Below are 26,111 nucleotides of genomic sequence, written 5' to 3'. Positions count from 1 at the left end.
TTTGCCTCATTGATATTCTTTAAAGGTTACTGTAATGCTAGGAACCAACACAGAAAAGGACAAGCAAGATGATCGAGGAGTTTGAAGAGCATTCTCTTCCCTATGATAAAACACTAAAGCACTTGAGCTTTTACAGGGTTCAGTCGAGTTATGGATGAAGGGCTTTAGGATTAGGTAGCAGAAAGTGAGAGATGCCACCACCATCATGACAGGGATATATGCCAGTAGAACATTCTACACCACCTGAGCTGTTCCACTGCAGGAAATATCCCATGGAATGGCTGAAATAGAGCAGGCATGAGTAGGGACAGGGCAGCACAGCAGAGGAGCATATTTAGCATCCTGGATGGATCCATGGCCATGCACCTGCTGATAGCAGAACTTTTTTGTTGCCCCAGCCCAAGAAATTTCTCTCCCAGAGTAACCATGCTGCCATGATAAGGCGTAAGATATGGATGTAATTCAGCACCCAGTCACAGCATACCACCACCAGAAGAAAGGTTTGGTTTGAGGCCCAGATCACCATATGGTTTACCATGAACACACTACTCACATAACACTGTGTGCTGCTTGTAGGGAAAGAGGAGAAATTTGACAACCACTCTATCAAGTTCACCATTTCGATGATGATGATGATGCAAGAAGTGAACCACAGCCATCCTTCAAAATTCACACTTAGCTGAATTTTTGTGATGCAAAAATGTATATATTAGGGGTAAAGGTAAAGGGACCCCTGATCATTAGGTCCGGTCGTGACTGGCTCTGGGGTTGCGGTGCTCATCTCGCTTTATTGGCTGAGGGAACCGCGTACAGCTTCCGGGTCATGTGGCCAGCATGGCTAAGCCGCTTCTGGCGAACCAGAGCAGTGCACGGAAATACCGTTTACCTTCCCGCCGGAGCAGTACCTATTTATCTACTTGCACTTTGACGTGCTTTCGAACTGCTAGGTTGGCAGGAGCAGGGACCGAGCAATGGGAGCTCACCCCGTCGCGGGGATTTGAACTGCTGACCTTCTGATCGGCAAGTCCTAGGCTCTGTGGTTTAACCCACAGTGCCACCCGTGTCCCTATATTAGGGGTAAGTGTCTGTAAAAAATGAAGATATTTGTAAAAATAACATTTTAAATGCATTATATTAGGGGATATTTCTTGCAAAAAAATGTGTGCAGTAGTCAAAACTGCATACAAAAATGTGTTAGGAGAAATTCGCATTCAAATACTGGTGAATTTTCATGAGGACTTTAAAAAACATAGACAGAAACTGATGCAGAAATGTGGAAAACTGAATTTAAGATTAGGAAAATGAGAAAGTAAGAGAAACTGAAATGGACAGCTCCTTCCATTCCTATTTGCCTGTAGGGGCATATGCAAGCCAGCAGCCCAATTTACATGTGATAATAAACAATTGCTAATGGAGGTGTGAGGGACATCTGGCATCCAGACCTAATTAGTCTTGGCATGGGTTCCAAATTGGCCTTTGAGGCTGTTTCCCAAAACCACCCACAGCTGACATCACTCGTGACATCAGGTGAGGGACACGCAGAGATGTGGCTACCAACAAACAATCCGGAACTTTAAAGTGTATAGGCAATTGTTCCATGACAAGGAAGACCTGCTGCCACTGCCAATCAGATGACCAGCAATGACAGCAAGCTTGCTGGGATTGGCTGTACACCCCCCCATCAGGAATACTACAGGGCAACCAACCCTGATGAAAGCAGGGATTGAAGTCGGTGCCTATCATGACTTCAAGCCTGCTGGAACTGGCTGTACCTTGGAGTTCCCCTTTGGGGAGATGGTAATGTTCCTACCTGGACTCTTTGACTGCCCCTTGTGAGTGCACAGAGGAAACAAACTGTGGTCTCTGGCTTAGCATTGTGTCTGAACCAGGGATCATTATTTCTTTTGGTCCAATGCCCCCCTCCCCATGTTTGGAAAGCTAAAGATCATTGTTTCTTCCCAGTGATAGTGCAAAGGAGCAAAGCAGATGTGATTGGTTCATGCACAGCAAGCCATGGTTTATGGCTTACCATGACATGCAAATACAGGCTGCATATCCACCAGGTTCCTATTTTCTTCAACTTTCCAACAGTCCCCATAACCTCTTATTTGCAGCCACGATGCCTTTCTGTTTTGCAATGCAAAACATTCAGTAGCACCATATTATGCCTGCATCCCTCTACAAGCTTTCAGCACCTCTTTTCATTCCCTTCCGAAAGGATTCTCTTTCTGAAGAAAGCATTTGAAACAGAACACATTCCTCAAGGGCTGTTTGTCGATTTTCCTGCTTTAATTTCAATTTCCCAATAAAAAATAAATAGATCAAGATGTTTAAGGAAGATGAAATCCTAAAGAGGCTGCCTTGTTGTCCTTCAGAAGGATTTTCAATGCGGCCCTTCGAAGCCGCTTTGAAGTCTCCAGTGGTCTTGGATGCAGGAGGAGATATGCTTTAAGAAGTAAAGAAATGTTGGAAACGGGTCCTTGGCCCTTGACTGGGAGACAAAACAACCAATGGAATCTCACTGACATCCAAAAAGTCTCCAAGAAGATGATTCCATTTGGAACCTTCTTGAGTATTGCAGAAGCCTTTTATGGAAAAAAAGAAAGTTATTTGTTTGCATGTGTGGCACGTTACAGCACACATGCGCCAGTGGAATCACAAGCAGTCCCCACACAGTGCCACTTGTCCTTTGCGGTAATTGCGGCAGGGGCAGAGGCGCTGGTACTTGGTATTGCATCCTGCACAGCTGAATAAGAGAGGTTCCTTCTGGAGGTAGCACTCCTGGACATTTTCAGCCACAGCCGGGTAGAGGTGATTCATCTCTGACTCTGTGCTGTCACAGACAATGTTGAGCCTTGGAAGCAAAGAAACACAGAGAGAAAGGTCTTTTCAAACACTGGTTCTAATGTTTGCATTCCCACTTTTATCGTTTGTTAGGCATACAGGAAGGGCCTAATAACTGGTATGTGTTTTGCAGAAGATCCGTGATGAGATTTCTAGATGTTATGTTTTGCATGTGGAAGTGCAGGTGAGATGGACACTGAGCTGGCCTCCTCGTGGGATCCCTGCATGGGGCAAGACTGTGCTGGCTGGAGCAGATGGGAATCGTAGACCTAAACATCTGGAGGGCATCTGGTTGGCAAAGGTTGTGGCAGATATGCCTCTTCTCAAACAAATCTTAGTGAAAGAAGTCAACCATGTACCCGTAGGCAATGCTATAGCCTTTCCTTCTCCAGCCACTCAGTAAACTCCCCGGCATCTCTTTAATAAACTCTGATCTGAACTAGTGATTCTGAACCAGCAATTTCTTGAAAATGGTTGGGTTTTAAGGAGCTAAAGGAGCTTAGCAAGTAGAATCTGAGCTCTGCCTCTAATTTATCATATAAAAATGTCACTTGGACTCAAATTGCCTGCCTGGCCGCCGTGACAGAAATGATAATGCGCCCATTTTAATTGTCCAGAGCTATGTATGGAGCTGGGTGGCAGATTTATGTTCTATTAAAATGTCAGTGCCTGTGTGTTCCAAATGTATGCTTACAGACAGAGGGATAAAGGGGGAAGGAGGGAGACAAGAGAACAACGGTGTCTAGAAACCCCTTTTCAACTACAGAAAGCCATTCCCACACACAATGCAACCAGAAGGTCTGTCCAAACATTTTTAGTTTGCTGTGCTGTGTGCAAAGGGCACTGAACAAATGTCAGGGAGGCACCTATGAAAGGATTCACTTTCTCAGCATGAATGAAGGTCTATAGCAATTTTTGGGACTTTGGGAGAGGGTTAATGGGCCTGAGGAGCAAAAGGGCCTTTAATTAATAAGGGGTGTCTAGGCCAACTTTTGTATGGTGGGATGTTGCTCTTTCTTGGGGTCCTCAAGTAGTTCTGCTATGCAATTAAAATGTCAAAATTCAATTCAAACTCAAGGTTTCTTTTAATAAACAGTTTCTGCAAAGAACCAGCCTCCAAGGAAACAAAACCTGGCTGTACTATTCAGATTTAGGAGTTGAAAAGTGAGTTTTGCAAGCAAATATCGTGTTTTCACGAAGAGCTCAGCACTCTTCCAACTCCATCTTTGCAGCATTCACGGCACAATAATGCCACTTTCCAATTGCATCAATATCAAAACTCAACATCAGTTGAGATGCAAACCAAAACAAAGCATGAACTTTGCAGTTTTGCCCAACAGCTTTAAAATACAAAGTGCCTGGGTTGCTGTGATAAGTTTAGTGGTACATTTTATAATTTATATGTGAATGTGTGTGTGTGTGTGCGCGCGCGCGCGCCTGGGTTGCTATCTGGCACTTGTTAGTGTGCTTTGCAACGGGGAAGAGATAGGACTTATTTTCAGTTCCGGCACCTTTCAGGTGGGCACCATTGCCAAGAGAACAAGGGAGGTGTTCATGGTGAGTTCTGGCACCTCTTTTTCTAGAAAAACAGCACTGGGAAGAGAAGAGATTCCAGGGTGTATGAGGGTAAGATGGGACAGAGAAGAGACTTACTGCTGAAACACTCCTTTCTTGTTGATGAACTTGAAGAACTCGGGCTCACAGACCAAACCATGCTGCTGACAAGTGCTGGTGCAGGCCTGCCCAGCGTCTGATATCCACACCTGCATGGAGTTGACTGGAGGCCAGGCAGGGGGGCTGCCGCTGGAATTGTGAGACCAGGCCAGGTACGTGGAATTGGGCTGCAGGCTGAAGGGGCTTGCAGAGCTTTGCATAGTGTGGCTGCTGGACTTCTCTGGCATAGTAGCAGCGGCGCAGAAATCCTATCCGAGAAGAAAAGAGACAAATTTTTATACAGAATTTTTCAAAAGGCATGAACAGGAGCTAGTACCACCGAATTCAATAGGGGCCTGACTCCTAGGTAACTTCAACCCCGCTAGAGTCCATAGAATCCCATGCTAGAGATCATTAGGAAAGGAACTGAAAATCAAATTGCCAATATCATAACGTCACCATGCTAATCTTTAGTGTAACCATACTTGGAATATCGTGTACACTTTTGGTTGCCTCGTCTCAAAAAGTGTATTGTAGAGTTGGAAAAGGTTCAGAAAAGGACAACCCAAATGATCAAGGGGATGGAGCCATTCCAGGTGAGATGATGCAGCATGGCTCTAAACGCCAGTTGCTGGGAATGACAAATGGGGAGAGCGCTGCTGCACTCAGTTCCTGCTTGCAGGCTTCTCATAAGTGTCTAGTTGGCCACTGTGGCAACAGGGCACTCCTTGGTGAAATGAAGGCATATCATGTGTGTGAGAGCATCATTGGTGCATGAGAGTCTTGGGTGGAAGACAGCAACCTGGGTGAGCGCTGTTGAGAGCAGCTCATTTGTGTGATTTAGGTATGGGTGGCAATTTGTACAGTTATATATACCGTTCTGTCAGTGAAAGCTTTCATTGTCTCCTTGGTGTTTTTGCAGTATGTTTTTGTTGAGCGGCAGCAGTGACTGGTGACAGTGGAAGGTGAATGAGTGGGAGATATTGGAGTGATTGGGTGTGTGTGTGTACTGGTGGATGCGTATGTGAGGTGTGGGAATAAATTGTAATGAGTGATACTGAATGAGCAGGAGGTACTGTATGATTTGTGTGGATGTAAGGCAGAATTTGGGTGTGATGTCTACACGTTAGAGGGGCGAGCGCTGTATTTTGTCAGCCAGGATGTGCCTTGACAAAAGGGAGGCTCTAAAAATGCTTCAAATTATGCTGCTATGCTGTTCTACTTGGGTTTTATTATTTATTTCATTGCTTATTTGTTTGACGTTGCATTACATTTGTCAGGGCTGGTTCAGCTGCAGGTCAGCATGGAGACTCAGAGGCGAGCAGTAAAGTTGATTCTTTTTTCAAGGAAACAGAATACAAACAAAGAAACCTACAGCAAGACTAGTCTCTGTAAATGAGTTGCCAGAATTGACAATCTGGGCCTCCCACTTCCCCCTAAGTCTCTTCCCTATCCAGCTGTTTTCCCCACAGTCTTAAGCTCTGTCAATAGCCCCCCCCACCCGCTGCACTTTCTGTGCTCCACTACATGCAAAACTCTTTGAGCCCTTGGAGACAAGCTGGGAGGACTGGCAGGCTCCTGTGAATCTGTTGTTGCCTCAGCCCCCACCTTCTCCTCAGCTGCCTGTTCTACATCTGCAGTGTTTTCTGCCTCTTCTCCTTCTCTCTCACTCAAGCCTGTTGCTTGTTCAGCACCCCACTATTCTTCCCCCACCTCCACTCCCCTGGCTCTGAGCCTTCCTCTTCTGAGGCTTCCCTATGGGGTTCTCCGGCTGGAACCTCTTCACATGACACCTCTCACCGCTCCTCATTGCCCAGCCAGTCCCTGATAGCATTATATTGTAGCTTCTCAGTTACATTGTTCCATCTACCTGCCTACCAATGTATCTCTCTACATATATCATTTGGAATGAGGCAGTTTCATAGCTACATGAATTTTTTAAAACCACAGATATACTGTATGTCTTGGGAAACCAGGTATATCTACAAGGCAATTCCGTGGTGTAAATCTTGGGGGTGAGATGAGATGTTTAGAGGCTGATGTCTGTCCATATGCATAAGGGGTTGGGTCACACTTTCAAGTTTTATTCAGAAAATTAATTATACTTGTGCACAAGCTTAAAAATGGAGCTACAAGCTGATGTGTCCTAAGATCCCAAAGCGTAGCGTTTCGCCAGTTAGCAAATGCGAGGTGGTGTGTGTGTGGGGGGGGGGGGAACATCACACATAATAAATGCTGAAAATAGAAACTGTCAGAACCATGAGGAGAAAAGCCCAGAAATAGATGAAACTTGTACTTCTGGGGGCGGGGAACTCAGAAATAAATAACCATATAATTAATTCAATTTCACTAATCCTTTGGAAAAAGATATCAGAAGAGTGACATCCTCCCAATTTCCGCTGACTTCCCAACCCCCACTCCAAGGCATAACTCTCTAGACCAGCGGTTCTCAACCTGTGGGTTCCCAGATTTTGTTGGACTACAACTCCCATCATCCCTGAGCTCTGGCCTTGCTAGCTAGGGATGATGGGAGTTGTAGTTCAACAACATCTGCAGATCCACAGGTTGAGAAAGGCTGCTCTAGACACTGATAAAAATTTAACTCATACAATCAAAGTGAGTGGTTATTGCGACATTCATTACCACCTTGGGGGCAGGAAACCACTGGCCTCCTAGACTTAATCAGAAAGAACTGCAGAACAAGATGCAAATCAACTACCTGGTACTGAATGTAGGCATGAATTCGCTCCAGCATCCCTTCAGAGGTGTATTCATAGGGCAGGTAAGGATCAACCTGGAGGAAGGAAAAAGCACAGCACAGGCATGGATCAGTGCAAGAAGGCTGTCCCCATCACCACTTTCTGTCGAGTGAAAAACCCAATATCTTGTAATCTGCATGCCTAACATGTTGCATTGGAAGAATGAGGCAAATTTGTAAATTTGAACACACGTCCTTAACTTGCAACCTTCCTCAAGTTTTGCAGGCTTTTGAATTATTGTCAAGGATCTGGGAAGACAGAAGCGCTCAGCAAACCATTTGCGTGGGAATAAGATGCCAGAAGGAAGGAAAATGTGCAATGAACAAAGATTTAACCTCCAGAGCATGGGAATATCCATTCAGATAACATGTGATTTGATAGCTGAAAAGCCATGCATTTTTTTCTCCAATAGGAAAACTAGAAATATAGTGGTAAGGTGGTTAGTAATCTGAAAGTTATCAGATTTTTAAATCCCAGAAACCCCAGAACTGCAGGCCATCACCTGCCATTAAGAGTTGCAAAGAAGGATGCATATATTCTTCAGATCACTTCCACCAGAATGGATTCACCCCTCCAGAATTGTTTTCTGGTGCAAAGCTGTTGAAGTGCGCAAGACTGCTGGCTTGTTCAGCTGGGCCTGCCTGTGTGCACATGACTTGGCTTCAGGCTTGCTCCTCGGCAAAGCTTTCCTTGTGTATGAGCCTCTCCTCCTTAGGAATGCTGGCAAGCATCCTGATGGATCTGTCAGAAACACTCACAACAGGCAATGCCAGCAGATGCCTGCCTCCATCTGCTACCAGGAGACAGGTGGATGAAGCCTCATCTTGAAAGGAAAGAGACCCAACAACAGATGGGCTCACCAGGACAAGTGGCTCCTAATGAGCTTCCGCCTTCCCTTTCCCTTTCCCCTCTCCCTCTTTTTTCAAAAAAGATCAAAGTTGGTTAAAAATATGCCAATTAAGAATCAAACTAAAGCTCAGTGATTAAAAGTGCATGGCATCTTCTCTGCTTCCAGCAAAAGACCCCTGTATGCTCTAGATAGGCCGTTCTTCTTCTGAAGAGTAAAGAAATAACTATAAAACCCATCACACTAGGGGAGTTTGATTTTTAAGCAGTTTAGCAGTGACTGATGACAACAGGATAGATTTCCTTTGAACTTGAGAGGTATCTGATCTTACATCTTCCTTTCACCCTCTCACCTGTTCTTTTCCCATTTGATACTAAGACTGTGAACACAGGCATGTCCATGTTGGGCTTTTCTGGATTTGATCTCTAGAAGCTGGCTAAGATCTGTGCTGATTTTTCACATTCGTTCTTTCTCAGATGCAGCATAGACTTAGGCTGTATTCCTAAACACATTGGCCTGTGAGCATAGGTGCCGGTCCCTAGGGGCCGAGATACTTTCGGCCCCCCATGGGTTGTTATTTTTTTGAGGAGGCCAGGTCCTCTCAATGTTCAGAGGGTGTTTGGCTCCACCCCCTGGCTTCTCACAATGTCCGGACATCATGCAAGGGCACATGGGTGATGTCAGGATGTTGAGCTGGGCCCCCTTTGATCATCCTGAGAAGACAGCGCCTCTGGCTGTGAGCCAGGCCTGTTGAACCTAGGAGGCCTTGCTTCAAATGTTCTGGCCGCAGGAGGAAGAATTAAGCTTCCTGGCAGTCAGCACAACCAACAAGGGGAAATAATATGCAAAATTCCCAGTGCTCAGATTAATTGGGGACAGACAGAGCCCAGTCCCCTCATTTCTTGCGGCAGACCCTTGCCAGGTGCTGTTTCTTGAAGTTTATGGGGAGCCAATGATTTAGATTAAACTGGGGGTGAGGGTGAAGTTGGAGGTGTGGCTTGTCTGTTACATCCAAAGGCCCCTACCTTTACTTGCACAACCCTGGAGTAGCATTTCCTGCAGTTTACAGTTGAAGTCCCAGATAGGCATGATGGCTGGCCCTGCCATGAGGCAGAATGAAGCAATTGCCTCAGATGGCAGGTGCTGAGGTGGAGTGTTGTGGTACAGCAGCAGTGGCCCTTCTGGTTTTTCCTCCCACATCCCCTAGTCATGCCCCTCTGTTGGAGAACCAAGATGCATGTGCCCTGTAAACTTGCCTGCCTATTGCACTGCCATTGCTGAAGTAAGATTCAACAACCAGTCCAACCAGCTTCTGTATGTGGCATTTGTCCTTTGCCTCAGGCAGCAAAATGACTTGGGCTGGCCCTGACAGGTAGCATAAAAGGTTACTTCTGGCCTGGGACTGAATGGAACTCTAATTCCCCTTGCCCCAATGATAATAATAAAAAGACAAAGGAAGTAAATGGCCGTTTCCCAACTTTACAGGCAATGTTTCATCTCTCCATCTATCATCATTCTTTTATTTTATACCCCACCCCCCACTATCCCCAAAGAAGAAGAAAAAGCCCTGAGGAGCCTCATTGGATATTTTACATTTTGAGCTTAAGCTTTATTGCACCAGAAAAGTCAAGCTGTATGTAAAATGGGTCCCTGCTGCTGAGAGAGATTAGCATTTAAATGAGGGATATGATTAGCTACTAAATCCAGCAGGGCTATGGAAAGAACACTGGAGTGGAGGGAAGAAGGAGAGACTCTAAATGTTAGGGCACTTGAGAACACAAAACATCCTGTACAAATCTGCATAGAAGCCCACTATAGCCAAATTCCTATTTGGGAGTGCCCAGCTTGCTGTTTGCCTTCCATAATGAAGGTTCTGAATTTCATAGAGACTGGGACCAGCTTAGTTGTTTTCCCATTACTCACCAAAAGGGTGGTTGTACAGTGGTACCTTGGATTACAGACACTTCAGGTTACAGACGCTTCAGGTTACAGACTCCGCTAACCCAGAAATAGTACCTCGGGTTAAGAACTTTGCTTCAGGATGAGAACAGAAATCGTGTGGCAGCAGCGGGAGGCCCCATTATCTAAAGTGGTACCTCAGGTTAAGAACAGTTTCAGGTTAAGAACGGACCTCCGGAAGGAATTAAGTTCTTAACCCGAGGTACCACTCTATGTCCCTTTTTTAAAACAGAGGAAAGTACTCTAATTGAAGGGCTGTCTCTTCCAAATCAAGTCTAACTACAGTGGTGCCCCGCAAGACGAATGCCTCGCAAGACAAAAACTAAGCATTAATCAAGTAAAGTAACTGAGACAATCTGTGCTCAGATTCTTGTCTGCAACAAAGACAAGTTTCTACAATCTTGGTATTTTGAGATCAATTCTGGTAGAGTATACGATGCTGTAGACAAAAGAGACACATTTGGATGCACCCAAAGATAAGGTGTAGCAGCTCCGAATTGCTGTGATTTCTCATGTTCTGGCTGCTATTTATACTCGCTATGTGATCTCCTTTGCCTTTATCATTCAAATGGATAGTACATTTTAGGAATGGATTATGGAACACCTCTATTCTTACTTTGTTCCACATGCCTTTGCTTTTGGCAGCAGACTGCCAATGGGAGGAGAGCCATATCTGAAAAGTATCTTTCAGCATTCATCTAGCTGGCAACTGGACACCTCCCAAACTTTGTGGTCCAGCACAATAATGTGAAGATTGTTCAGGTAGCTAAAGCTGGTGGAAGAATTATCTCACTGAAGTTCATATCTAACAAACTTTTCAGATTCAAATGGTCCAGCCATATAAAGTATTCTCTGTTTAATGTAAGCTTCACAAATTACAGCTGCCTTTCAAAAATGGAAACAAATTTGGCCTGGAGTCAGGCAAGGGGGGACTTAACAAAACAAAACGAGGTTGACATTGGATACTTTTTTTGTCTGTTGTTAATATCATGTGTAATTTTTCCCCTGTTATACCGCTTCACCATTTGTCATGAAACTATTCCAAAAGGAAGAATCCTTATGTTCAGAACACTTCTCACATGGTGATGGATCCACAGAAGACTGACCAGAACTCCACCACTACAGTGGGACTTGTCCACAAGGGATACACAACATCTAGATCAGGGGCAGAAAACATGATGCCATCCAGGTGTTTCCAGACTACAGTTCCCATCAGCCTTAGCTAGCATGGCTAATGGGAGGGATTATTGGTGGTGTAGTCCAGCAATATCTGGAAGGCATCACATTGGATCCCTGTGCTCTAGCTAGTTGATGTTCAGAACCATACTAATCCTACAGCTCTAGGATGCTATGATAATGTCACTGTCCTAGGAGCATCTCAGCAGACAATGAGCAGCAAATGAGTCACAAGCCAGGGGCTCTCTCAGTTTATGACCCATCTTCTGTCTACTGTTCCAGTCACATATGTGCTAAATGGAGTTACTTCTTCTCTTCTGATGTATGAATAACTCCAAAGGCTGGAGGAGACACTGCTAAGCAACCTTCTGCCATAAATATCTCAGATGAGAGTTCAGCAAGGCTGGAGATTGTACCCATTATATCTAATTACAGGTGCAAACGGTAATCAGTTTCGACATAATGACAGGAGTTGATACTGCCTATGAATTATTGAACTTGCCCTGGTTTGATTCGGGAACCTTCAGACAGGAAAGTGATGGGCGCTTCTGTGAGTTCCTTAAATAGAAGTGTCTAGCTTGTCGTAGCACAGATTGCCTACTCGACTCTCCTAGCAGAGAGCTCGGCATTGTACTTCATTGTTCACACATAAAATAGATTTCTATAAGACAGAATTGTCCTACTTTAATTCTAAAAGCAAGAAGAAGAAAAAAGAGAAATTTGCTTTTGTGGTACTGGTGGTGTCAATGTTGCATTTCACCAGCTTATTTATTTATTTGGCAGATTTAAAAAAATGCTTCACAACCAGAAGCTAAGATGAAATGAGGTGAAATGAAAAAAGACACAGACTCTAAAAACAATACAACCATTTCTACAACTATATAGTTAACATTCGATAGGACCACACAAGGAAAAGCCTTCTTAGTAAAAAATATATTCAGTAACTAAATACATTCAGCACCTAAATATCAAGATGCTAGGCACCTACTGAATTTCAGCTGCTGATTCCAGAGTGCTGGAGCTGCAACACTAAAAGCCCAGCTTCTGGTACAAGCTAAGTGCACCTCTGGGGCATGTGATACTCTCTCTTTTTTAATAATATTTATTAAATTTCCAACAAATTAAACACAACACTACAAAAAAGCCAAAATAGAAAAAAGCATACAATACAATACATAATAATAAAAAAGAAAAGAAACAAACAAACATAATAAAAGAAACAAACAAGACAAAACAAAACAAAACAAAACAAAAACTATTTAACATTTCATTTTCAACATCTTATTTTTCCCTTTCCCTTATTTCCTCGACCTCCTCACACCTCCCTTTTTGTATTCCACTTCTGTTAATTGTTTCAGCAATTCCTTTCCATCTTCCTCTGTTTTCTATCCTATAATTGTCTTAACACATTCTAACCATATTTTTCCCTTTAAAGCTCAATTAATCTATTTATACTTAATTCCAATTCCTATCCATCTTCCCCTGTTTTCTATCCTATAATTATCTTAACACATTATAACCTTATTTTCCTTTAATACTCTATTAATCTATTTATACTTAATTCCTTATAACATTTCTACTGAAGCCATATAACTTCATTCCAACATTCTTCTAACATTCATTAATTTTACAATATTTCTATAAATAATCTTTAAACTTTTCCCAGTCTTCTTCCACCGACTCCTCTCCCTGGTCTCGGATCTTGCCAGTCTTTCCCGCCAATTCTATCTAGTCCATCAACTTCATCTGCCATTATCCAACACTTCTGTGCTTCCAGGAGACAACCATTCTCTCAGCCAGCAAAGAGCAGATGATTCACAACAAAGTTTAGGGGTCTGGCAGGGCAGGTCCACCTCCTTCTTTAGCATCTGTCAATATCTTAAGTTTTACTCGAGGCTTCCTGCCCTGCCAAACAACTCCAAAAACATCCCTCTGCCACCTCCTGATACAATCCATCCCATCCAAAACTTGCACTATTTGAAACAAAAGCAACATCCCCGGCATCACAGCAACCCTCATCCCCACCACAACGACTCGGCCCAACAATAGCAACTTCAGATTTGTCCATATTTCCCAATCCCCCTTCTCTTCAATCCAACGTCCTTCACAGTTACCCTTAAATAGATTCACATTTTTGGCGGTCATACTGGCCCCCAAAAACCTCCCTTTCTCAACCGATGTTAGTCCAGTCTCCTCCTGAAGCTCTGTCAGGCTTTCCTTTCCCAATTCAAGTAGGGCTCTTGTCCTCAAATTCTTCTGTTTTCCTTTAAGTTCTATCATAACAGATGTCACATCAAATTGCCTTTGAATGGATGGGGCTCTTTCACACTCCAGTTGTATTGTTTTACATTCAGCAGCAGGGGTTTTCTCCCTGACTTCATCCGCAGTTTGCCGTATCAACGTAAATTCCTGTATCGATCTCTGAATGGTTTCTGTGTTGGTGTTCACCTTTTGTCCCAGATTGTCTATTTTCCTGTGAAGCTGTTCCAACAAATCGTTTATTTTCACTAAAGTGACCACTAAGGCCTCTTCTGTCGACATTTCACCTGTTTTTTTTCCTTTCCATTTACCATAACACTTGAGAAATTCAAGGTCAATTTCAGAGTCTCGCAGTTCTTATCTTGCAGCTGGAAGTCCCCCTAACCCAGCTCTTATAAAGTAACCAATTTCAGAGATTTCCACTAGAGGGAAACAATGTCCCCTTTAAAAACAACTCATACAATCCAAAGTTAATTTCACATTTCAGTTACTTTTTATTCCTTTTTAGAAGCAGCCGGAGACAATAGAAACAATGTATTTATCTTCCTTTGCTAACTGTCAAGGAACATTCTAAGTGCTGTCAATGAACATTTCAAAACGTCAGTCCACTAGCAGCCCGTTTCCAGGGTCAGAGCGGCTTTATTTTATCTCCCTTCACTCTCTCCTGCAAGCATACTTAGTCCACAACTTCCCCCCCTCTTCTCCTGCCTCCAAGGGGGGTTTTGTGCTCTTTACCGATGGAAATTTAGGCTTTTACAAAAGGCTTTCCAAGACTTCAGCCGACAGCCTCGTTGCCTCAGTCTGTTTACAAGTAGGGAAGGCGGACTTCCTATTTTGAACCTCCCCGTTTCGATGCCAAATTAAACTTTTGAAATCTGATTCTCCCGTCTCAGCTCTACTCACGGGTAATTACTTTGGAGTCAAATTGTCCACAGGAAAAAGTCAATGCTCTCCGGCAACAGCTATGCGGCTTCGCTCCGTGGAAGAAGCAGATGATTCGAAGCACCGCGCCGCTCACCTCACGTCGCTCCGGATCCCTGAAACCGGGTTTCCCCACAAGTAGGGGAGGCGCAAAAGGTGCCCGCCGAATCCCACGTTCACAGGCTTCTCCCGCCTGTGATTTTTACAGGTCTCTGCCTTCGCCGCGGTGGTACAGACCCAAATTCCCACGGGGCAAGTTCCTCCAGATCAGAGGAACTCCGCCATTGCTGGAGGCACCAACCCGGAAGTCGGCATGTGATACTCTCAGCTGTGCCCCATCCAAGCAGCACAGTTGATGGGCAGGAGAAAACGGGATGAAGTGGTCCCTTAGGGAACATGGTCCCAAGTTGTTTAGCGCTTCAAATGCTAGAATCAACACCTCGAACTGCACCTGGTTTCATATAGGCAGTTTCATGCATATGTCAGCAATGGCCTTCTGCTCTGCTGGGTTCTTTTCAAACAAATGGCACAAGGAAGGCTGCAAGAGCACCACTGATGGACGGCCATGATGGATGGACTCAACATTAATAGGCGTGGATTGTAGGTGCCTTCTCAATGGACACCACATGGTGCAAACTGCTTTGAAGATATGAGAAGGTAGTGCATAAATAAAGTAACTGTGGCTCTGACACAGGCAACGGAGATGGAGGAGAGGACAAAGAGGTCTACAGAATGGCTACAAACACCATTTTGAAATGCTCACAATAGCACCATTGCAACTAGCAAGTCGCTAAATTTATTTACTGCACGACAGACTGACTTGCACTGGCTTTTTAAGCAGGGTGTGTTTGCAGTTTTATTTGTTAACTCCTCATTTCTAGCTGCTTCAGAATGGATTTCATTGGGCTTATTACAGAACAGTTGCAACTCAAGCACATTCAGTAATATTTACTCTCTACAAAGGCTGCGTGCGTATGTCAAGTATCTAGTGCACATATGCACAGATTAACAGATTTGTTTTTTGTTTTTAAGCATCCATCAAATGCAAAATTGGGAAAATGATTAATAAAAAAACAAGTACTAGAAAACAGCTGGTACCTATGGAACAATCCTTACAGTGCAGTCGTATGTACATCTACTCAGAGCCAGAGTGTAGTATATACAGTGGTGCCCCACAAGACGAATGCCTCGCAAGACGGAAAACTTGCTAGACGAAAGAGTTTTCCGTTTTGGAGGTGCTTCGCAAAACGAATCTCCTATGGGCTTGCTTTGCAAGATGAAAATGTATTGCGAGTTCCTGCGGGGTTTTTTTCCTTTCCCCCCTTTTTCTAAGCCGCTAAGCCGCTTATCAGCTGATCCGATAAGCCGCTAAAAGCTGCTAATAGCGCTAATAGCGCTAATCCGCTAATCCGTCAATGGGCTTGCTTCGCAAGACGAAAAAACCGCTAGACGAAGAGAATCACAGAATGGATTCTTTTCGTCTTGCAAGGCACCACTGTAGTGAGAGCCTGTGTGGTGGTTAGAGTGTGTGACTAGGATCTGGGAGATCAGAGTTCATCTCTCTACTCAGCTGTAAAGACCAAGCCTCAACTTAACCCAAGCCTGGAGCACCCATGAGGCAGGGTGAAGCCGCCGATGTGGGGGCACTCCCATGGGCCCCCTGCTCACCCATTTCCTCTGCTGCTGGCATTGGCAATGATTTCTGGTGAGATCTCACTGAAATCTTGAAACACCTCATGGAGTGTATGGGATCTCATGAGGTTTGGGTGAGATCTTGATGGAAATGGATGCCAGTGCTGGCTCCACTTCTCCACTGGTGGTGGAGGCGGTGTGGCAGGTGGCACAACTGGTGGCAGGGTGGCACATCCTGTTTTACCTCAAGCGACAAAATGGGATGCAGTGCGCCTGGTTTAACCTACCTCATTGAAAGCGATATGGAGAAAGGAGAGAGTCACATACTACCCCACCCTGGGCTCCAGGTAGTCAAGGTGGGATATAAAGGGAATGATTAAATAAATAAGCCTTACTCCCAGGTAAGCATGCATAGGATTGCTGCCTCAACCTACATAGGAACAAAAGCTCTAAATGAAGGCAGAAAGGCCTAAAAATTGTGAAGCCATTACTCGCCGAATATCAGGTTTGGGGTGAGAATTTAGCTTGTCTGGCTCCCCAAGAAGGAGCAGAACAAGTCATTGTATTAAGACAGATTGTGGTGGCCTAATTCTCTGAACTTAAGAACACATATAAAAAACCTTTTGATCAAAATCCATCAAAATAACTGGTCTTGAGCAAGTCGAGTGTCGGCATATGTCATGCTCTTGGCCTGAAGCTGACTAAGTACCACTTCATCATCACGCTTTCCTTGGAGTGAGCTTGTTTCACTCTCTGGAGGAGTGGTTCCTTCGATCATTATCACCATGGCATCTGATCATGAGTAAACTATTTTCTACCCATCGGATGAAGGAGAGAAAAAGTACTTCTTAGGATTGCATAAAGGCAACTAAGGCTTAAAACAACCAAGGCATCATAAGACAAATGCAATCATCACATGAAACACACAATGGCACAATGCCACACTTAGTGGCCGCAAAGAATAATTTTTATTTAATTTACTCGAGAGAGTCTAATACCAGCAGAGTCATCCCGCAGCTAAATTGCACAGCCCTCAAAGAATAAGTAAGCAGACTTGGCTCTGGTACAATGCTTCACCTCTCAATTAGGTTTTGGCTTCCCCTCAGTTCCAAGGCCAGAACCTGGCACCATCAGAGCTAATGTTCTACTAAATTACATTTTGGCATTTTGTGCTAAGTTCAGTAGGTCTACCTGGGTACAATGTAAAATGGAATCTGGCCTCAAACGGAGCGTGTTTGTATCCTCTTTCTCCCGCAGAGGGAGACCGCCGCTCTTATGATAGATGGTGTTCTGGAAAGGTCTCAAAACACCGCAGTGACCAACAGGAGGTAGGAAGTGTCGGATTTTAATTAAACAATTATTTTGGAGGAATTGGCACTTTGCTGTGGCCTTGACTGCACAATCTGAATGTATAAACAGAAGGAAGAAAAGAAAGAGATAATGCGAGAGGTGCTCTTGGGACCATGGTGAACAGATGGGTCATCAGAAATAGTGTAGCGAAGATGAGTGCTTCGATTACAGGGACAAGGGCAGGAGGAAGGATGCAGAAAAGACAAGATAATGAGGAAAGTGGTTGTGCCCTAGGGAAGGCAGGGAGGGTGATTTGAATGAGAGCCACAGTGGAGGAGGGGGAGATTCCAGAGGGGGTGGGAAACCACGTTTCTCTCATCCATCAAAGACTCCCTTTGCACTCTGGTGCCAGGAAGGGAACAGATGCCATCCTCACAACAGGAGCCATCAAAAACCACCAGCATGTGTAGCCCTGACAGCCTGCATAGGAAGCGAAGAAGTAACAAGTTTTTCTTAATTATGTTCAGGTTTATCTAGCTGAATAGGCATAAGGTGGGTAAAATGGGAAATGGGTGGGTGGGGGAGAGAAAGACATGTCAGAAGACACTTCACAGTATGTATTCTCCTTGACATCCATGGAATAACACAATGTTTGTTTAGTAGGCCCCTTTGAGGCTATTAGCAGCACTGAGAGGAAGGAATAACTCAAAGAAACAGATGTGTACCTTCCTTTTAAAATAGGCCCAGATACAATATCACATGCTATTCTGAAACAGCAGTCTCTGTGAGAAGCCCTTCTTCACCGAGGCCCAAACTGGACCTGGCATTAACTGCATGAATGCTATTGTTGTTGTTTTTGGTTATGTAAATAGCAGCCAAGGGATAACTGGAGCAGCCTTAGGAAGGGAATGGTTAACTTTTTCTCTCCCTGCCGCAATTCCATTGGCAGCAATGGAAGCTTCCCTTGAAATGCAAATAGCAGCTTCAGACAAATGTCTGTGCTAATGTGATGTTCATAACTGCACCACTTGGAGAGTTCAGGTGTGAGGAACTCAGTAATACCAAGGCGTCATTAAAGGGGGTGTCCCATTGATACTCTGAATGAATGAAAATTTATTATTATGGCCTAACAGCTAGCATACCATTGATACTCTGTAACAAGGAACATTCCCTTGAATAAATCTAATATTTCCTTCTTGGTTGGGAAACAGGTATGAAGACTCAGTTGCTGTATGGAGAACGATCTTTTTTCTTTGGCGATCACTCGTAGCCGAGTAAGATTGTCTTCCATAAACACGGTTTTAACAATGAGTCCGTAAGTGAGAGTGGAGGCCAATTCTGGATTCACACATCCTTCCACAGTGGGAGCTTTGGTTTCCGGGTGGGAGTTGATCATGGTGTGGATTTGCCAAGTGTGCCTTCCTCTTAGCACATTTCTCCCTTGTGCCCTGAGTTTGAGTGTCTTCAAAGCCCACAACACCTTTGGTAAAGGCTGTTCTCCAACTGGAGTGCTCACAGACCAGTGTTTCCCAGTTGACGGTGTTTATACTACATTTTTAAAGATTTGCCTTGAGACTGTCTTTAAACCTCTTCTGTTGACTACCAGCATTACGCTTTCCATTTTAAAGTTCGGAATAGCATAGTTGTTTTGTAAGACGATCATCAGGCATCCGCACAACATGACCAGTCCAACAAAGTTGATGTTGCTTCAACACTCGTAATCTTTGCTTCTGCCAGTACACTGATATTAGTTTGCCTGACTTCCCAAGTGATGTGTAAATTTTTTCATAGACACCGTTGATGGAATCTTTTGAGAAGTTGGAGATGGCGTTTATAAGTTGCCCATGTTTCACAAGCAGGTTGGTAGTAACAATGGCCAGTAGTAGTAGTAGTAGTAGTAGTAGTAATACCATCTGACTGTGTTGCTCCAGCCACTCAGGGTGGCTAACATAGTAACAGGTCATTTCACTTAGATGTGAGCTTCCTCTCAGTCTCTAGGCATGTCAGCTGAGCCACATTTTTGTAGAGGTGCTCTGGAAGTTGGCTTTATTGCAGCAGTACCAATGTACCATGATAAATACAGTCTCTTAAAAAGAGGGCGCTTCCATTCAAATAATGGGTAGCAAGCAAACGTACTCACAACCCAGGAATAGATTCAAATATATGATTTCTCCGCAGGAATCTGGGTCTCCAACAGGAATCATAGCTCCGAGAAGAATAATGAATCCTTCTCAAACAAAATTGTGGGAGGAAGGTAGGGGGGAGAAAGCCCAACCTAAATGTTATCAGCCAAATAAATAGAAAATAATGCAATTGTCTAACAGTGTGTAGCAGCAGCCTGGGGATATTTTAACCAGCTATTTTCACAGCAATGCTTAATATGCTACTCTCCCAAGCATAGCCTGAAATATATAATTTTCCATTATATTCCTGTACATTTGACTTTAACATAATGAAGGCTTCTCCCTTCACTACACCAGAATATTGGCTGTATTAAATTGCTTGTGTAAGAACCGTGGTTTTTTCTTTGAAAATGTAGAAGCTGAAGTTCAAGCAAATGACCTCAAAGGAAAGCCACCCCGTCTCTGCCTGTCGCCTTTAACCTCTCTGCTAAGAGCTGTAATTCATCACAGGGACAATACTCCCAGTGTCACCTTTCCCCGTGGGCTGCAATTTGTCTTTTTTGTCTCGCATGCTCTCTTGGCTTCATGCAGCTGCTCTGTAGTCTCCTCTCCTTATGCTATGAGATGCTGAGTGTTGCAAGGGGGGGGGAGGTAAGCTCTTGCTATAATTATCTTCAGGAACCATAACTTATGTTGGATAGCTGGACCAAAAACATGAGCACATAAACTAGGCCAGGACAACCTCTGGGGTGGGGGGTGGTGGGGCTCTTGAGCTTCTAGCTCAGCTGTGTTTGGCTGGTGGGTCCACAAACTGTGCAAACATAAACCCAGCACAAAGAAGCTTGCGGAAGCTTTAGTAACAAGCAATGCTCTTCATTCAGATCAACAAGAGAAGGAGCTCTGCACACTTAGACTATCTTCCGTAGGGGTAGCCAATGTGGTGGCTTCCAGATGTTGTTTGACTAATCAGGTCTAACCAGCATGGCCCATGCTTGGAGATGATGGGAGTTGTAGTTCAGAAACATCTGGAGGATGCTATGTTGACTACCTCTGTATTACTCACAAATTCAAAGATTCCCATTCTAGCCAAATTGGAGGCAGGGGAATAAAACTTCAGGACATAGACAGCCTGTTGAGAACGTCCATTCTAAGCCCCCCAGTCTCCTCCTCAACCTTGCCGCTGTTTTTTTTCTTTGTACATTTCCTGCTGCAGCAGAACAGTGTTTCAAAGACAAAATATCAAGGGAACCCAACAGCAAAAAGACTATAATAAGGCTTTCAAGCTTTTAAGGTAGGTCAGTTTTTAGGCCTAATTGCCTTGACAGCATCTCTAATATCCCAGCCCTTTAAAAATAAAAAGGAGCAAAGTGGCTGCAAATCACTTTGTATTCTCTACCGCTTTCAGGGTGGTTTACAGAACATATTTTTGAAAGCAGCTCTAATGTGTTGAGGGAATGTTCCAGAATGGGAACTGAGGGTAGGACAGGGCTGAGAGGGTACGCCAGCCAACCATTTTCTCTCAGAGTTTCACTGCACATTTTAGTTGCATTGTGGCATCAAAGTTTTCTTACATCTTAAACTAAAATGAAAGCTGGATCCAAACTCCATTGTTGTCAGTGGGATCAGGAGCTGCTAAGCTAGAACCTGGAGCCCCTGATTCTATTTGCTTCTATCCCACATGTGATCACTATCACTTCTGGTTCTGCCCTTGAGGGCAGCTGCATCACATCCTTCTTGGTCTCCCTGCTGTTTGTGGGGTGACCTTGCCTGCTGTCTGCTGATTGGGCAAATACGTTAATTTTTGTTTCCTCTGGTTTCTCATTTTCCAGTCTTCAGTTCTTCACATTTCCACATTTTCCCTTTTTTTAAAAAAAAAATCTTCCCTTGAAAATTCATCCGTATTTTAGTGCAAATTTGCAAGAATAGGTGGAGAATGGTTCTGCTGGAAGCCAGTGGCTCAACCTCTGCTCTGCATACACAAAGCTCCTCTGTTGCTTCAGCAGGGAACAACCTCAGCCCTATATGATAGTAGCACTACTGCCTCCTGATGGCGAGTCTCGCCCATACTGGAAGGTGCTGCTTTGCTGAAAGGAACCCAGCTCTCTTCATTGGTCTCTTACTGTCCCAGAGTGGGGGAGTTTCTGGTTTCACTGAGTCCCCCATGGAGTCCTCTGAGTTTGAGGATGGCAGTGCCACATCCTCCGGTTAGGTGGGACACAGGCACTGCAGGTTTGTCAGGTAGCAACACATCTGGAGCAAGCCCTGTGTGCCCTTTGACTTCCTTATCAGAGGCCTCCACTTCATCAGCCGAAGAGGACTTCTGCTACCTGGCATAGCATTGCCACAACAGCCAGTATTATTCTGCACCCTTTCCCCTAGCAGAAGCATTTTTGTAAACATCATTTGCTTGGAGAACTGCACTACAAAATTCAGGGGAGTGTGAATTTTGAAGGATAATCATGTGTCAGTTTGCCTATGGGTTTGAGAAGTGCAGACTGAAATGCGAACAAAGCCAATTCCCCCCCCCCAACCCTAATTTCTTGCTGATGCAGCCCCACCTTTCTGTCTGAGACTGAGGAGTTGAACAAACAGCTCCTGTCATTTATACGAATGACAAAACCTAAGGATTCACATAGCGATATTGCTCTGGGTTTTCAAAGCGAGTCAATAAGAGACCAGAACTCATAGTTGGAAGATGAGCGCCTAACTTGGTCCTCCGTTTGAAGTGTGTCTACTGCGTGGGTGGGGAGAAGTCTCATTGCCACTCTTCTGCTCTTCATTGAAAGCAGTTCAATCTGTTTAACACTTGTTAAAGAAAAGAAGGCTCTAAAGGTCTTATTTTAGCTTCCTGACCGCGTTCTTTTGAAATGTGAGGCCTGACCCAACTTGACCCCCTTTGGAGGCTTTCATCTCATACAGTTCTCCAACAACAGGGAGATCTTGCCCTACATCATTATGGACCAATTTTGAACTTGAACCAAATATAGGCCCACAGTTAGAGCAAAGTGGTTTTAGAGTAGATACACAGCTTCTATAGCAGAAGGCTTGACAATGAAGCCTGCTTGTGAGGAGACATGCCCCACCTGCTTTTAATCATGCTATCTGCTGTTGCCTCTTCAGTCAAATACATTAAGAAACCTCCCATTTACCCTATTTTCTCTTGTTTACATGCTCAGAGAATAGTTATGTTTCTCAGGGTATTTCTCAAAATTTTGGAGATATGGAAATCAGAAACCCCCAACCCCCACATCAGGCTAACTACTCAGATGCTGGAGAGTTGTTATTGCTTCCTATTACTTGGTTGCTAGTTTGAGTGGTCTAAATTTGATTAATTGAACTTAATGGTGGTGGAGGGGAAGGATATGAATTTATTTGTTTCAGGGCCAAGACTTCACAAAGCTGCTTACTTCATACTAACGTGAAATATAAAACCACAACATCTGATGAAACTAGAGGCACCAAACACAGCAGCAGAAGTATAGTATACTTGCAAGGGCAGGGAGAAAAGTCTCAGAACAGATAGGTCTTTAACTTCCACTTGGGATGGTAGGGTGATTTCAATATCAACTGGAATAGAACTTCACAAGGGCAGGGCCACCACCAAAAAGGCCCCATCTCTCACGCTCAGCAGTCTAAACAAGGTAGCAAACCTTCATGTCATACAGAAACAAAAGAATCTTGTGTCACCTTAAGGAAGAGAAGATATATTGTGGCTGCTTCCTTTACAGTCTATGAAATTGTAATGAAAAAAATTGATATAGTACAGTGGTACCTTGGTTTGCATACGTTTTGATTACAAACACGTCAAACCCAGAAGTGTGTCTCGTGTCCCGGTTTGCAACCTTTTTTTGGATTACAACCCATTTTTTTTGGATTAAGAACAAAACATTTTTGGAGGCCTCATTGGCAAAAGCACACCTTGGGCTACAACCTGTTTTGGTTTACAAATGGACCTCCAGAATGGTTTATGGTTGTAAACCAAGGTACCAATGTAGTCTTTAAGAAGCAACCAGACTCTCTGCGTTTACTTCTGCTACAGACTAATATGGCTACCTCTGCGGATTGGGTGATCCAGGTATACCGATTAGGGAGCTGGGACTGGTGATAGCTTCCTGGCCTGTGTTCACTTGGAGACAAGCTTGGAGTTGCTACTACATAACGTGTGAAGCAGCAATCACTGATTTCTAAAAATAAATAAATCTCTTTTAATAGTCACTCAGTTGATTTGAGTTCCCTGATTCCTGCCAACCTTCTGAGTCAGACTTGGGTATTAAGAGAGGCACCATTTTGCAGCGCATTGTCTTTTCAAACAACAGAGACACCCATCTCCCCCATCCAAAGCAAATTGTGAGCAAAATGGAGATCAGCACATTTTCTCCCTCCAGGAGAATTGACTTTAATGATCTGGACAACTTGAAAGGCTTCTGCTGTGGGAGAAGTAAATATTCATGACAGATACATTTTAAAAGTCTTTGAGAAACCGCATCACACAGCAGGTGCTGCATTTTTCAGAAGGCCCTTTTCCTTACTTCCCAGCCATTTTTTTTTCAAAAAAGTGTGTGTGTGTGTTGTGTGTGTCTACAATGCTCATATTTAAGAGGCAGCACTTGAGGCTCTTCCTCTTATTGTTGGCTGGCTTAATACAAATACTGCTAATATACTAATAATGAATAATTAAATCAAAGAAGATAAATTATCCTGAGCTTTTATAGCACTTGCATGGTAGGAGTGAACAGCAGGCAAGTTGTGTTAATATCTCCTGATACAGGAGAGGCTCTGCAGAGCAATCTTTGAGAAATTGCCCAGAAGCTGGAAAAGATTTATCTGAAAACAAAGGTACAGTATAAATGCTGAGGCCTCTGGCTGATGTTACTTCTTTCTGTACATGCAATCTTAAAACTCATATCTTAGGGCTAAACTAGATGTTAACAGTGGCAAAGGTTTGACAGTTTTCAAAAAAAGTGCAGGAAATACATCTGGTTCCCCCTTCCTCTTCTGTATCAACTAGCAAAGGCAACCTTGGGTCACTCATGACATGTGTGTTTCACCCTCGTGAGCAAACCCCAGCGCGGACAGCAGGCCTGGTCAGCTGTTTATTTTGTAGAATTGTATTCATAGACTTGCAGAATTGGAAGGAACCATGAGGGACATCTAGTCCAAGTTCCTGCAGTGCAAGAATTTTTTGTGCAATGTGGGACTCAAACCCACGATCTTGAGATGAAGAGTCTCTTAAGAGGCTCATGTTCTCCCGACTGAGCTATCCTTAAGACCTTGTTGAACATTCTGATGTCACTCAAGCCACAAGGTATAAATTCTCCCTCAATATTCCACAGGGGAGAATGAGAACAAAATGCGTGGCAACCGTTTTTCGTGGTAGCCAGATATTAACTGCCGTGTCTCATTTGGTCTTTGAATGCTTGCAAAAGTCACTTTAGAAGTATTTCTTTCAAAGGTAAGTTTAGTTTTGCTTTTAACTGCAAAGATGTGTGCTTGGTAAAACCAGGAGCAGAAATGCCAGCATTGAGTTTGCCATATGTGGGTCATTGCTATGAAATAGTTGAATGTGTGTGCCTGTCCCACATTATGTTTATGTACATGAAGGGATGGGTGGATCTGTCAGTTCTGTTTTGTTTTCATTTCTCATCCCCCCCCCCAGTCTTCAGTTCTCCCATATGTGGTTTCTTTTTTTAAAAGTGTTCATGAAAAGCCCTCTTTCCTTTTTTTTGCAAATTTATCTGAACATATACATATTTGTATGCAATTTTGCCTAACAGACACCTTTTCTGCAGTGCAATTCCCCCTCATATAATGCATACTTGCATGTTATTTTCACAAATATGTGCAATTTTTGTGCACACTTTCCCACAGTATATGGGTTTTTGTATATGGATAGGCTGAGAAACTGCATTGCAAAATTCAGGGAAGTGAAAATTTCAAAAGACAGGTCTTGGTGCTCACATTACTTCAGAAAGTGCAGATCAAGTAAACTTGCCTTTAAATGTGAACTAAATCAAATTTCTCCCCCACCTCTATGTACATCTTAAAATAAAGGTGGAAACAGTCATGAAACACTCAAGAGTGTTTTGGGAGTCACGGGACACACTCCCATGTCTTGAGTTTTTATTTTTAACTGTGTTTGTTGAAAGTGACATTTTAAAAGATGAAACTTCGAGGAGAAGTTAAGAAAGTAAAAGCAAAACACAGCTCACTCACTTATTAACACCTTCTAATCCAGATGGCCTGACTTTCTGTCCTATAGTTTATAGGGGCAGGGATAGAATACACCTGAAATAGGTCATGTTTCTCTTTATTTTCCTGAGATGGGCTGCAAACCCACACTCATTCTCAACCTGCCATTGTTCTTGTTGAATCCACCCACTGGGGTATTTTTTTAATTTTTTGGCAAAATATTGAAATAAAAGGCTCGATTTCTATGACTAATAATGTTTCAGGAGGCTTGGCTGGCAGTTACCTTGGTCCTCATAATGACTTTGATAGCAGCTTCAAATTCCTCTGAATTATTGTAGTCCACTGTCCACACATGGGGTTTCCCTATAAAATCCTCTGCATAGGGATGCTGGGAGGGTACCTAAAATACAGAAAGGAAACATAATACTTCCTGCAGGGGGCACTGTGGCTGCAAGCATT

General features: G+C 43.7%; 1 protein-coding gene across 1 annotated transcript in view; it reads right to left on the bottom strand.

Annotated features, from left to right (window-relative positions):
• Nucleotides 1-2,260: 2,260 nt before the first annotated feature.
• Nucleotides 2,261-26,111, bottom strand: part of MGAT5B (alpha-1,6-mannosylglycoprotein 6-beta-N-acetylglucosaminyltransferase B) — a 184,709-nt gene continuing 160,858 nt past the window's right edge. The window contains exons 14-17 of the mRNA XM_082203627.1: nt 25,936-26,052; nt 7,217-7,291; nt 4,498-4,766; nt 2,261-2,854 (exon numbers count right to left, since the gene is read on the bottom strand). Coding sequence (XP_082059753.1) covers nt 2,656-2,854; nt 4,498-4,766; nt 7,217-7,291; nt 25,936-26,052 — 660 coding nt within the window. The 3' untranslated portion in view covers nt 2,261-2,655. The remainder of the gene's footprint in view (nt 2,855-4,497; nt 4,767-7,216; nt 7,292-25,935; nt 26,053-26,111) is intronic.

Source organism: Podarcis vaucheri (assembly GCF_965113315.1).
Source record: "Podarcis vaucheri genome assembly, chromosome: 2".
In the NCBI taxonomy this organism is placed as follows: domain Eukaryota; kingdom Metazoa; phylum Chordata; class Lepidosauria; order Squamata; family Lacertidae; genus Podarcis; species Podarcis vaucheri.
Note: the sequence above shows the minus strand (reverse complement) of the source record. Positions and strands in the feature narration are given on the sequence as shown.